Source organism: Doryrhamphus excisus, chromosome 12 (genome assembly GCF_030265055.1).
Source record: "Doryrhamphus excisus isolate RoL2022-K1 chromosome 12, RoL_Dexc_1.0, whole genome shotgun sequence".
In the NCBI taxonomy this organism is placed as follows: domain Eukaryota; kingdom Metazoa; phylum Chordata; class Actinopteri; order Syngnathiformes; family Syngnathidae; genus Doryrhamphus; species Doryrhamphus excisus.
The window spans coordinates 15,758,039-15,772,708 of record NC_080477.1 but is presented as its reverse complement, the minus strand read 5'-3'; the positions used below and the strand labels follow the sequence as shown (position 1 = coordinate 15,772,708).

The following is a 14,670-nucleotide window of genomic DNA, read 5'->3' as shown; positions in this document are numbered from 1 at the left end:
CGCATAGCACAAAGCAAAGCAACTGGTGGCACTACAACCCCTAACCTGCGTAAGACAATATTTTCTACATAAGGCACAATAAAAACAAGTATGAATCAAGGAAAAAGGGGAATCAAACATGTGGACTGTATGATTTAAGTGCCACTTAAATATAAAATATAATAATCATTTGTAGCATCTTGTGTTGGTTAAAAAAATCCTAATATCATAACATTGATCTACTGTAAAACCTCTGTTTGTTCATATTCTCAAACAGAGAAATTCTATCCTTCCATTTTCTGTACTGCTTATCCTCACGAGGGTCGCAGGCATGCTGGAGTCTATCCCAGGTTATCTAGCATGCATAATTTTGGAATGTGGGAGGAAACCAGAGTACTCGGAGAAAACTCATGCACCTACAGGGAGACCATGTAAACTCCACACAGAGATCGGAATCACACAGGAATCGAACTCAGGTCTTCTAGCTGTGTGGCATGTGCGACAACCACTCAACTACCATGTGGAACAAAAATATGTTAAATATTTACCATATTTGTAGTGTTTTATGCTCTATTATTAAAATGTCTGTGTTTGGCTCTACACACCACTTGAGTTCAACTTCATCTTCTACTCTGCAGCACCTCTCTTTCTTCTTCTAATTCCACTTTGTTCCGTGCACCCCCCACCGCCCGCACCCGCACCCCCACCACCACCAGTGCATCAGCGTCCATCCTCATTCATCCTTCCTCTCCTTCTGCATAGCCTAATGAAGTCAAGACCCCAGCTCAGTCCCCACTCTGCCACAGTTTTCCTCGACACCCCAACAATTTATCACTTTGTCAGCGAGACACTTAAAGTTCCTGGGCTTTAATAAGGGCATGCGGTGGGACGATGGGGGCAATTAGGAAAGCGGCGCGAGGCTGTTTTGCATATTTACTAAATGTGCTGGAGTCATCGCCGCTGCCACCAACACGGCCTGTTGGCTGCATGAATTATTCCTCTATCTGCCATAAACAGCTGGGTAATTATTACCGCCATCATCTGATAAATATTCTCCCTGTGATGCCGCAACAACACGGGAACATTCGCAACTTATGTACACCTACCTCTATTTTCCATACGCTTATTTGAACTGGAATGTAAAAAAAAAAAAAAATGCACAGACTTGACACAGTCGGGGTTATTTATTCTGCTCTTCTGTGGCGTCTCACATCCTCCAGCTACTTCTTCTCCTGTCTCTCTTTTCTCCAGACTTCTTCATCGCTCCCTTCCTCGTGTCCCTCTCAAGGACATTGATGAAAGGCGAGCTGCTACAGCGGAGTGGGACCTGCACTGCCTACTCGAACCGCTTCTATGCGTCAGTCTCTCTTTTGCCGCTACTTTCTGATCCAGTTTGGGTGGAGACAAGTTCACTCCCTCAGTTTGATTGGATTTGTATATTGAGCGTGCGTGTGTGGAGGGGGATGTGGGGGGATGTGTGGTGCAGTATAATCTGGCTGCTGTGCTCTCCTTGACTCTTAAGAAAATTACTTTTGAGGAGGAAACAATGAAGGAAACTAAGGACAACTTGAAGGCTTTTCAACTTTTTGCTAAATATATTTGTCCGCTTCCCAAACCATTTCATGGTACCAGTTTTTAGTACTTTGCACAATGAAGTGATCAATTTATGAGTCATTTATGAGAAAGTCAATTTACAGGCACTATACATCCAACTGGCCATTGTCTCAATTGACTGGCTGACACCCTTGTCTCCTCCTCCTTGTCGCCCTATTGAATCATTTAATTGGAGCAATTAAAGCAGCCAATCAGGTCAAGCCTCCATTAAATATTTAGAATTTGGCCAATTAGTTGCTCTGTTGCTGGCCTTGATGACCGCAAGTGTCTCGGTCTCTGATATCCCAGCAGCCCTTGACGCCCCATTTTGAACCAGGAGGTAAATTATTGAGGGAGCGGTGAGAAATTTAGCTGTACTATATTAGCCATTAAATAAGTGAACAGGTCCCCGGTCAAATGTCAGTTCAGGTTTGGCTTATTTGAAAGTACTTGAGGGAGGATTGGTGAGCTCGTTTATTCACCGATAGACAGCATTTTTTGTGAGGCTTTCACAAAGGGAAAAAATTGTTGTTGTTTTGGGGCTAAAAGCGGAAACCTCCCCAGAAAGATGGAACAGTACTCATTGGTGATGGTGATGCTAGTGTTTGGATGTGTGCATTCGAGAATTTATGGATTTCACTCGGGGGGTGGGGGGTAATATCCCTACTTTTTTCATAGCAATGCGTATTGAACACAGGAGGTGAACAAATTCATGAGCAATCGCTGATGTACTATGTAGAGAAGGGTAAGAATAAATAAGCTCTGCTTCTTCCTACTTCATGTATGCATGGTCAGAATAATCTAAAGCCAATCAACCAACCAACTGATCAACATCAGACTTGTTTGTATTTTGAATTCCCATTTAAAGATAAGAGAAATAGAAATAATCTCTTCCCAGGTCAGCAAGCTTTTAAAGAAACATTTTTCTTAGCTTTCATACATACAAAAAAGATTACTCTGCGTGTTCAGTTTGCATCCCAGAAGTATGCTTTTTTTCTGAATTATTCACTATCAAAGATGTGTTCATATGTTTTTTTTCAACCCGAACACCCAAAGATACAATTATACGTCTTTTGTGTTTTGTTTTTTTTTGCACAAGGGCAAAAATGAGGTGATGACACAAGTGCACAATAGAAGAGATCATGTTTGGTGCAGCTTTAAGACGTAAAAATGACCACAAGGTGGCAGAAGTGCCGTTTATAAGAGCTTGGCATGCATCTTTCCCATATAAATACATATTCCGCAGCAACCAGGAAGGGAAAAGGCAGGAGTTGTGTAGCGTCGTGAGACAAATAGACAAACAACCATTCACACTCACATTCATACCTATGGACAATTTGGAGTCGCCAATTAACCTAGCATGTTTTTGGAATGTGGGAGGAAACCGGAGTACCCGGAGAAAACCCACGCATGCACAGGGAGAACATGCAAACTCCACACAGAGATGGCAGAGGGTGGAATTGGAACTTGGATCTCCTAGCTGTGAGGCCTGCGCACTAACCACTCAACCGCCATGCAGCCACCAGGGCATATTTGTAGCAATATTTTTAGTTGAAAACCAAGGCTGTACGAAAACCAAGGTTCCACTGTATATACAAAAATATCTCAAAAAATTTTTTCATTTGATTTATTGACATGCCATTCATTGCTTGAATCTTTCTTTTCCGTCCTTTAATCTACTTCCACCGTTCAATCTCTCACTTACTTCAAAACACACACACACATACACACACCAATGTAGCAAGTGCATGTGCAGCGTGCCGAACAGGGCTAATGAGGGTTGTATGTTGTGTCGGCTGGTTGGGTCGACACAGATCGAGGTGCCTTCAGCCGTTACAAATCTGTTTGGCTTTTGTCCACTACACAGCAATTAATAATGTTGGGGCTGGGGGCAGGGAAACAAAGGTCACCCATTCAACACGACACACACACACACACACACACACACTTGTGCAGATAGCAAGGTTCCACGCACATTCAAGAAAAGCTCTGTGAACACTGCATGAATATTGACACACATGCTGATATAGAAATATAGCCCATATCTTTTTTTTTAAAGCAGCTTTAATGCATAAATAATAAACTTAAATACACACAGAGTACACTGTGGTTATTCAGTTCATTTACACTGTCCCAGAGTAAACTGCAACTTTATATTTTGCATTAATAAGTAATATCCCCGTTAGCCAGGGTGACAAATGGAGGCCAAGCAACCTCTATATTCATATACACACTATCATGCATAGACTTAAACTACTGAGCTTAACACATACATGCACACACATATAGATTTGCATGTGCGCGGGTAATGTTCTGCATATTTCATTTATCTTGTAATATAATCTGATGCTGAGAAAGAAATGAGAATGCAAAGGCGGCGGGAACGGTGTTGTGATTTCTTTTTAAACGCCACTAGCCGCTGAATGTATTAACCCGCCATTACAGACCCCACTAAGAATATTCTGATTTGTCTGTGGAGGTTTGTAATTGAAAATAGAAGTTGGCTAGAACAGTGGAGTGGAAGCCTGTGAAAAAGGGGATGAATTGTTGATGAGCTCGAGCCAACTCTTACTGGAATTGCTCTTGAGGAAATAGATTGGCTTTAGCCGTCCTGCTTCCACATAACCGTGATATGAGTGTTTTAGTAATTGTTTCCAATTCCCTATTTTAAGTTATTACCCCCTTGTAACAATAAGGCTGTGTGATTGCCAGATGAAATTGCTGTGTATGGGCTTTTAATGTATCCCATTTAAGCAGCGTGGCTTAACAGATGTCACAGACAGACCTGTCCTGGCTGTTGTGATGAAATACATTCATCATCCTCCCACTTATACCCTCAAGCTCGCTCACTTTTCCCCCCTTGTTTTTCTCTCACGGTACCTTTGCTGTCCCAGCCCTTTAGTATCAGGCACTTTTTCATTCATCTGAAGGACACTTCAGGGAATTACCAGCAAAGGCTGCATTAAAAATACAGCGGCACAGCTCCACATTACTTGGATGTTCATTTGCTCAAATCTTTGTTGTTTAAGTCCAAATGGTTCTACTTCTGTTTGTGTGTACAGTTTGGGTGTTGACATTTTCCAATTTCATTTTTGTTGTTGTTTTGTCATGGATTCAGTTACTCAAATTAGTGGACATTATTGTTGCTATACTATGTGGCCATATAGTTGCATTTGCAATGCATGGCTCACGATAACAATACCGTATTTTCTCTCCGGAGTATAAGTCGCACAAGGCAAAAAATGCATAATTTGGTAGAAAAAAACCATCCATAAGTCGCATTTTTTTGTGGATAATTTATTTTACAAACTACTTGACCAAAACAGACATTGCGTCATCTTGGAAGGCAAGTTCTAACATTAATAAAAGAATCGATAACAGGCTGAATAGGTGTAATATATGCTAACATAATGGTTATTCAGCTACACGAAAAATAAACATGAACAGAAAAGGTGTCCAGTGTTTATCTAACATGTACAGTAACTGTTTTCTTCATGACAGTAAGAGTAGCCTCCGCTTTACGCCAATCCCTAACTTACTCCAAACTTTCCCTCTACTGCTTGATTACTGTTTTCAGGTGCAAATTTCACTACTTGCAGCTTGTAGTCTGCAGAATATGATTTTCTGTTGGGGGGGGGGGTTTCGTTTTGTCGTTTGTCGTTCTCAGTTGCCTTTGTAAGCTAACGTCTACTGTTTAAGTATTGAAATGTTACGGAGTATGAGTGCCCTCTTGTGGCTGTCTGTGAAATTATATATATATATCTTTTCATGTATAAATTGCTCTGGAGTATAAGTCGCAGGAACAGCCAACCTATGGAAAAAAAGTGCGACTTATAGTCTGGAAAATACGGTAATATCTCAAAGATAGAGTGAAACAAAACCAAAGAAAATTAATACCATAGTTTATATTTTGGAGCCTTCAGATGGGGTAGACTCCAGCTAACCCGCCGCCCTAATGAGGACAGGCAGTACAGAAGATGGATGGATATTTTGCACAATATTTTAATAGCGATTGTGCAAAAACAATGACCGTTTTAGTGCAATATAATTGTTGCTTGTGTCTGACAAACAGTGACACTATTTTTAATCTTAACGTCTCTCAAGTAAATCAAATCTATTAAGTAGAAGCACAACAAAAATATTAAGTATAGGAGTAGTGATGGAATCAATGGAAAAATGCAGAGAATGAACAGTGTGACAAGCATGATGTAAGAATAACACACATCTCTTGATTGAGTAACACAACACTTAGCATTTGAATAGAAAAATCTCTTACACAGTTTTCTCCGTGAACGTAGTGACGCCCTTGTGTGGTATTTTTGTGATACACTCTTCACATCTTGCAAAGTCGAACATTGTCTCATGCACACTATAAAAGCCAAAGAGTCTACACTTTTGATTTCAACTAACTTCACCTCCCCGAGTCCGCATTAAGGCTGCATTGATGCATCGATTTGTCGATATATTGAACAATTTGAAAATGTTTCAGATCATTTGTTATACTGAGTGATGATTGTGATTATTTTTGATTTACTTCAGTGTAAAATACCATTAAAATAGCAAAAAAGGAACATGCTTGTGTGCATATTGTTCAGTGTCAAGACTTACCATGTCAAATATTGTTTCAGGAGGGAAATGGAAGAACTTGAAGAGCTCCAGAAGCGAGAGAAAATCTGTCTGAAAAAGGTGAACGAACAGAAAGCCAAAGTCTATCAAGCTTACAGATGGCACCATCTACTCAGCACTAAGCGGGTAGGGATGCAACACACAAACATTAACAAACATAGTGTCTAAATGTTGATGGACCGGATGGAGTGCTGCATTATATGACCTTTGACCCCAACTGCCATACTTGCAGTAAGTAGTAGCTGACTCTCTTGGCTCGGCTCGCTAAAGTGTAAACTAGAAATCTGATCTGCGGTGTCTTTTTCACTTATTATTTAATGATGTATTAATTTCAGAGGAAAAGTTTTGTTACTCCATCCCAGTCCTGTGTCAGCTCTTTCTCGTTCTATACTGGACTGTATATATCGTACTCTCTTTCTCTGCATATGGCAGGGGACTCTTTCCCTTCATAGCTCTGACCTTGTCAGCAGTGAATAGATGGCTCTCCCACACAGTTCATCCTTCCGCACTTCTCGGACCCCGGCCCACACACACACACACACACACACAGTTACACTCACAGCTTACCAAAAGGCCCCAAGTCCCTCTGACAGAGACAGAGATGCTGTGTTCCTGGGGTCAACATCATTGCTCTTCTGCACGTTGTTACTGTGTGTGTTTGTGTGTGTGTATGTTGTTGTATTTGTAACAAGTGACATGTTTGTGTTAATTTACGTTTATTTTTGTCTATTGAAATGTTCCATCCCCTAGCGGAATAAGGCGGTTTTCGATGTGCGGTCATTCACAATAGATGGACTTTTGTGTTACTTTTTGGTGCTATTTAAAGTTCTTTTTCAATCTGTTTTTTAAATTCTGGGTTATTATAATTAATTGGCATTTGTTGTGTCCGACTAAGGAAAACCTGGCAATACTGTGAATTAACGTTAGTCCGTCTGCCGCAGTGAATTTTTGTGCATAAAATACAGGTCACATTTTTATTTGGCTTCCATGGTCTGGTGTGTTTATGACATAACTTGAGATTACAAATGTTTCATCCATTTTGATGAGGTCATGAAATTTCCTACCTTCATTCCATACCTTCTGATGTGTTAGGAAAAGACATGATCATTATAAACTGTGGCCTGCAATAGCGATCACTTAGGGGCAACGCTATAGTAGCCCTTATTTATTGTGAAATATTAACTAAAGACCATTCAAAATTAATCACCCAGTCTGGAAATGTTATTTTGGGGGGAAAAAAAGCTGACACATGATACTACTGATTTCCCACTTAAGCCCTTTTCTCATTTTAAGTGTCCTTAATTGCAAGCGGTGTTATTAGCATATAAAGTAGATAGATGGAGTGCTCCAACTCAGAGCTTTGGTTTGGTTATTAACATACACATAGAGGGATCACTGTTATGGGAGTGATTCTCGATCAGGACTTATTTAGAAAATCCATTTTAGATCATGTTTACATGTGTGTATCGTTTCTTGTGTATAATACAACATTGGACCGTCTGTGTGTTTTTCAGTGTGTAACCTTATTTAATTGGTGGATGAAACTGATCCAACCCGTTTCTTCCTCCATAGTGCCCAGGGGTTTTCAACTCTCCATTCAGGCTAGTCCCCCATGAGATGGAGTTACTACTGAGGCAGGTCAAGTACCAGGCCCCCACCAAGCTAGTCCCAAGGGACAGCACTCATCTCACACCTGCATCCCCGACGCCCCCCACTTTCGCTGTCCCTCCAGGATCCCCAAGGAGAAGAGGTAGAGCCTTCTGCTCTCCCAGGCCCATACTTCCTCCGATCGCCAGCACCAAACAGCAGGTAAGATACGAAAAGCCAGGATTCTACAGAAATTATACTGTAGCTTTACTGACACAAGAAGCTGTAAAAAACAAACAAACAAACAAAATCTCAGTTGTAAGTTAGCAGATAGGCTGCACGCAGGCCTCACAGCTAGGAGACCCAAGTTCGATTCCCCCCTCGGCCACCTCTGTGTGGAGTTTGCATGTTCTCCCCGCGCATGTGTGAGTTAAAACTCCGGTTTCCTCCCACATCCAAAAAACATGCTAGGTTAATTGGCGACTCCAAATTGTCCATAGGTATGAATGTGAGTGTGAATGGTTGTTTGTCTGTATGTGCCCTGTGATTGGCTGGCGACCAATCCAGGGTGTACCCCACCTCTCGGCTGAAGACAGCTGGGATAGGCTCCATCACCCCCCGCGACCCTTGTGAGGATAAGCGGTAAAAAATGAATGAATAATGTTAAACAGTACATAAAATATATTGGATTTTCTTCTCCAGGTGGGAATATTGCAGATATTCCACCTTATGTCTTGTGTCTTCTATATGGAAAATTACTGGACTTGTGAAATGTATTCCCTCCCAAATATAATTATTTCTTCCTTGGTATATGCTAGCCATACCCCTTCTGCAATGAAAATAGACGTATAAAAATGTACCTGTACCTAATGTTGTGCCTGAGAAAAATACCAGAGGCTGCGCAACAGATATGAGAGAGTAATAGTTTTACAGAGTGTCATTCTAATCACATGAGCCCCTCAACATCCTCTTTTTGCCCAATGGGGAATTACTCTTATTGAAGGCAGAGCTCCTTTAAAACTACTTTCAAAGAGGAATTGCATCATTAAAACATGGCACACAGCTCTCTCGGGGGTTACGGTAAAGAGACGTTTAGTGTCTGCATTTGACTGAACATTGTGTGTGTGTGTGTGCGCGCGCGTGTGCAGCTGTCAAACATTTGCACAAATCATGTGTAGGAAAAATCCACTGGATGTGCATGTTCATTGGAAATGATGAAGGCTGTCTCCAAATTAGGATTTTCATAGTCGGATCTGATATTTTAGATGTTGTCTCGAGTGGACTGATAGTCAAATAGTGTTTGTTGTTTGTTCAGAGCATCACTACTAGCGATCCCTGCAAATAATTTGCAACTTTTTCCACCTCAAAGAGGCTAAACACAGAGATTCACCATTCTATTCCATTCCATCGATCACAATCTACTGGTCCATATTTGGGAAAAATAGTATTGTTACATCAGTGGCTTCCCCTCCCGGAGAGCGACCAAGGTCACAAGGTCTTGCGCATGTTTAAAGCCAAGACCAGGGATCTTGGTCTCAAAAAACACTGGTGATCAATGATATTGGGGCTTAATAACGAAAATAGAAGTCGTGAACAGAATGCAAATGATAAATTGCTGCAATTATTCTATGTGATTACCGCAGACAGTCCCTGTTTCTTTCTCCTCCTTCACCCCAAACCTAGCGTGATAACTATCTGGTGGTGATGGATAAGGTTGAGGTGCAGGTTGTGGAAGTGGTCAGGCCAGGCCACTGATCCCATGGCGATAGGAGCAAGGACAGGGTCCCCCACACCCGCCCCCCTTCCTCTGCCTTCACCCCAACCTTGCTTTTCAGCAAACAAGGTCACCTCAGCATAAGATGAACATGTAACAACTCGGTGATCTATGCTGTCTAACTGAATAATTGTGCCGGTTACAAAATCGAATAATTGCTGTGTCAGAAAAATTTGGCATGTGGCTGTAGTCAACCTCTTGATCTATGTTTTTTTATAATAATAAATAATTTCATTTACAGCTTAGCATACAGACATGTTTTTATGTCTTCATCATACATTGTCACCCCTCTTTTTTCAATCTTCCACTTAATTTATCCCCAGACTTGCTTGGATTTTCGCCGCCCAGCTTCTTTTTCTCCTCACTCTTTCCCTCTCGGCCTCTCTCGTGGTCTCTGTCACAGGAGGAGAGATGAAGAGGATTGGCCTCTGCTTTTAGCTGTAAACCATCACCACCTGTGGGAGAAGGATCAGACAAAGACAGAGGCGGGAGGGAGGCTGAAGCAGAAAGAAACAGTGATCATTATCTGATACTTGTGCGTCTCTGTGGTTATTCCAGGTCCGGATCAGAGACCCCGGGGAGATGTGGGAGCAAGGCGTACGTTTTCCTGAGCTGGCTATGCATCTACAGACCTCATACGGGCACCTGGAGGAGGCACAAAATGAATTACGGCTCTACAGTGGCACACTGTGAGTGAATTTGTCAGTATTCTTGTCTGTCATGAACTGCAAAGCATGTAATGTAACATGCAATGACTGTGCCATCTCAAACCATCCAACACAAGAGCTGTATAGTATACAAATATGTCCAGTCAAGTGGCAAATTAGAATTATTGTTATTATTGTATTCTTAAATTCATACATTTGTAGATCATATTCCTGTTTTGAAGTACTGTATTGCTCTTGTATCTGAATCAATTGGGGAAGTGTACCTAATTTTGTGTCCTGGTGCAGATCAATTAGTTAACACGTTCTGTCTTATGCCCTTATACACAATTCATTCAACATTAAGTAGCAAATGAACACATCCTTATTAGAAAACCTAATGGGTGTATGCCTGGTGATTATTTTAATACTGCTTTAGCACATATTTCTTATGAACAATGTCACAGACTTTTCTACGTAATTAGGAACATCGCACGCATGTGCGCGTGTAACAAGTGTAGCTGCAGTGTATTGTGACTTTGTCAAACACTTGATTATAACCTCATTACCACTCACGGGCTAATCTACTCAGTTGTGTGAAGCGCTCGTATTAACCCTCAGTTTGATCTTCTTCATACTGTAATTTCCCCGGCAACAGAGCAAAAGACCACCTACTTTTTTCACCACTGTACTCTTCTTTTGTATTTAGCACTCCTTCAATCTCCTTTGGAGAAATGTTAGCTTTATTGTACAAAAAAGGACCCTTCCACAAACATTAAAGGGGACCTATTATACTCATTTTCTGCGCTTTTTATGGAGTTGTGAGGCAGCTACACGGGATAAGAAAGCTTTCAAAATCTTCCTGGACATATTTCCTGCTTCCAACCCAAACTGTCTGTTTAATGAACCCTCCTCGAGGTATGCCCACTCTGCTGTGATTGGTCACACTCCCAAACGCTCCCGAGGACTTCCGGATACATAGGTCCACGTTTACTGTGTGCAGGCAATTTGCAGCCCATATAAGGTAGTACGGGTTTGCATTGACATCAGTAGACGTCAGTCCACCCTCAACCATCTCTGTGTGGAGTTTGCATGTTCTCCCCGTGCATGTGTGGGTTTTCTCCGGGTACTCCGGTTTCCTCCCACATTCCAAAAACATGCTAGGTTAATTGGCGACTCCAAATTGTCCATAGGTATGAATGTGAGTATGACTGGTTGTTTGTCTATATGTGCCCTGTGATTGGCTGGCGACCAGTCCAGGGTGTACCCTGCCTCTCGTCCGAAGACAGCTGGGATAGGCTCCAGCACCCCCGCGACCCTCTTGAGGATAAACGGTAGAAAATGAATGAATGAATGAAGCACAAATGCACCACAAACTATGCCCAAACAATGCAGGCAATGCATATCAAAGCGTGTCTCATTCACATGAATGGACTAACTTCGCCCCCATCACTTGGAGTAAGTCCAGGGAGATCTTCCCTGTGAATTTCTGTTAATATGTGATCATAATGCCCACAGCGATGTCTTTGAGTCAGCTTTTTTCTAGTCAATGCCTCCTTCTCTCTCTTTCTGCAGGTGTGAGATAATAAAAGACCTACCTTTCTTTTTTTTTTTTTTTTTTTGCAATAAGAGCGTCCTCTATGGAGTTCCACATGTTGTAGGTCCCATGCAAATAGAGAAATTAATGGAGCTAGGTGGTATACCTACTGTTATATGGTATCACGTGGGACGCAGCGGGATCAAATAATGTCACGGACGCAGGAAGTGTCAATGGCAGTGTATACCCATGCAGGAACAATGCATGTTGTGCATACTATTGTCATGCGCTAGATGTAAACAGTACTGGAGAAGGTGAAAATGGACTTATGCAGAAATTAATAAATAGGTACATGACATGCACTGATATGAGTGTGAATGGTTGTTTGTCTATATGTGCCATGTGATTGGCTGGCAACCAGTCCAGGGTGTACCCCGCCTCTCGCCCGAAGACAGCCGGGATAGGCTCCAGCATACCCGTGATGGTTGTTGAAGATAAGCGGTATAGAAAATGAATGAATGAATGAATGACATACATTGCCTCAGAAAACTGCGGGACAATGCGCTTGCAAAATGTGTCCAAGTGTAAACATTACTTGTCTTTTTTTTTGTTCCATCTTTCCATCGGCCAACCAGAGGAAATGAATGTATGGAGCAACAATTGGACTGCAGCAGTCATCCACTTCCTCAGCCAGACAATGACGAGAGCTTCACATAAGTGGTCACACACACGAGGTAGGTTGGAAACTATAACTACAAATATAGATAGTATTATTCATTCATGTAACCTCGTAACTCATACTTTGAGACAGTTAGGATGATGCTGTGTTTTCCCTGTACTTGTGTGGGTTTACTCTTAGTACTCTGGTTTCCTCCCATAGTCACAAATGAGGCATGTGACTTGAGGCAATAAAGGTTTGAATGTGAGTATAGACGATGTTTGGCTTATTATTGAGGCCAGAACCTCATTTTGCTTAAATTGTATCAAATTGTGTGCTAGGTTAATTGGCGACTCCAAATTGTCCATAGGTATAAATGCGAGTGTGAATGTCTATATGTACCCTGTGATTGGGTGGCGACCAGTCCCAGAGTACCCCGCCTCTCGCCCAAAGACAGTTGTCCAAAGTGGGGCCCGTTGGCCATTTTCGGCAAGCAGCCTGTTTTTTATTCGCCCTCAGCACATAGTATAATTAAAATGAAACCATTATCAATAAGGTACATTATTAGATATCACAGTAGTTTCCTTGGTCACCCATGACACAAAGCTGACATTGTTTATTTTTTCAGATAGCTTAGCATGAAGTGACCTACAATTGAATTGGTTCAGCTACTTTAATATACAAAATGCGTCAAAGTGGCCCTCTGTATCCTTCGATTTATCTGTATGTGGTCCTGAGCTTGGACACCATTATAGGCAATAAACTGGGGATGCCAGTGTTTCTGCCTGAAGTGTATCACAACATTCAACTCGAGAATAAACAAGGGAAAAAAGAGACTTGCTGCAGCCAAGCCCTTTCAATTTGAGTTGCACAAATTTGTCAAAAGTGACAGCAATTTAATAAATCGCCGCTCTCCATCACACGCATATGTACACCCACCCACACACACACGAACACAATTCCCAGTTATGCCCTCCATTGCCCCCTTTCCATGTATACGTAAATGAGGTGTATGCACGGACGCGTGCGCGTGTGTGTGTCTGCATGGTGGAAAGTGAAAGTGTACGTGCGTGTGGGCCCTGCGGTCTGGTCCAGGCATTAGGTAATTGACTGTGTCTTTGCTCAAGGCCTTTCATGGATCACCGTCCTTTATTAGCTCACTTCCCAGCACACACACACACACATACATATATGTGCATGCACACACACAAAGTTCCCAGCAGTTCCACCCCAACCTCTTATACCAGCCCCCCACCACCACCAGCACCCAGACCCAATTGCCCGGAAACAAGGAGTGAAACAAGCGAGCGAGAGAGAAAAGAGCAAGAGGAGAGAACAGCAACACGGGAATGAAGTAACGCGGCCCCAGGAAGTGGAGATAAATAAGAATGGGGATTGAGTGGGTGGGTGAATGGGGTCTCCTGCAGCTGACAACTGGGGCTGGGGGAGTACAATCTGTCGTGGTCATTCGGTCTATGCAGGCTTTGTAATATACAGAATGGGTAGCATGTGGGCTATTTAGCATAATAGCAAGATTAGCAGTGATGCCACTGCGCATCAGACATTGAACCCTTACCATGACCTTAACCAATTTAACATAAGCTTCGTTTTAGCTTTGATCAAAGAACACAAACACACACAATCATACAACTTTTAATGTGGAATTCAGCCTGAATTTTCAGAAGGAATATGCCAATATGATATTTGTTTTACAGTGATTAACTTCTTTTTACGTTTGTGTGGCAATTAACTCCTTCAACCTTTTTCAAAAGACAACCCTTTCAATATCGGCCATTTTAGATGGTTTGACTGATCTTTCAAGGCACACAAAATATTGTGTTCTATGGTTATATAAACATGGAACCTACCAAAAGAATTATTACACTCCCGTCTTTCATCAGAAAAAAAAAGTTGGTTTCTACCTTTTTCTGTTCTTTAGTAATCAGCAGTAGAACATAGGTAAGTTTCAGGAAAATATCAGATGTCAACTAGAAAAGGGATATGAGATTTTCAAGCATAATTTTTGCTTTGACACAATTTTTTTTTTTTGCTTTTTTGACAGCTCAAATATCTAAACAATGACACAACAATTTATTTACAAACTATTTTGATTTTTCACATATTGAACTAAACTGTGTGTTTCTTTTGTGGGGCATTTGTGTTCCATTCTGTTCCATTCTAAGTTGATGTTTGCATTGTACGACATTCAGGGGTACGGACCAGCCAAACTCTGATGATTAAAAATTTGACTTTTTAGACTGGAAAATTGGGT

At 41.6% G+C, this 14,670-nt stretch overlaps 1 protein-coding gene across 9 annotated transcripts in view; it reads left to right on the top strand.

Moving 5' to 3' along the window:
• spata17 (spermatogenesis associated 17) overlaps positions 1-14,670 on the top strand; it is an 81,608-nt gene that overhangs the window by 10,383 nt on the left and 56,555 nt on the right. For all 9 annotated transcript variants that reach the window (XR_009132219.1, XR_009132218.1, XR_009132215.1 and 6 more), the window contains 4 exons: positions 6,201-6,324; positions 7,771-8,007; positions 10,118-10,248; positions 12,376-12,474. Coding sequence is in view for 4 of the 9 variants with exons in the window: in XM_058088718.1 (XP_057944701.1) it covers positions 6,201-6,324; positions 7,771-8,007; positions 10,118-10,248; positions 12,376-12,457 (574 nt within the window). In the remaining 5 variants the exon portion in view is untranslated. The remainder of the gene's footprint in view (positions 1-6,200; positions 6,325-7,770; positions 8,008-10,117; positions 10,249-12,375; positions 12,475-14,670) is intronic.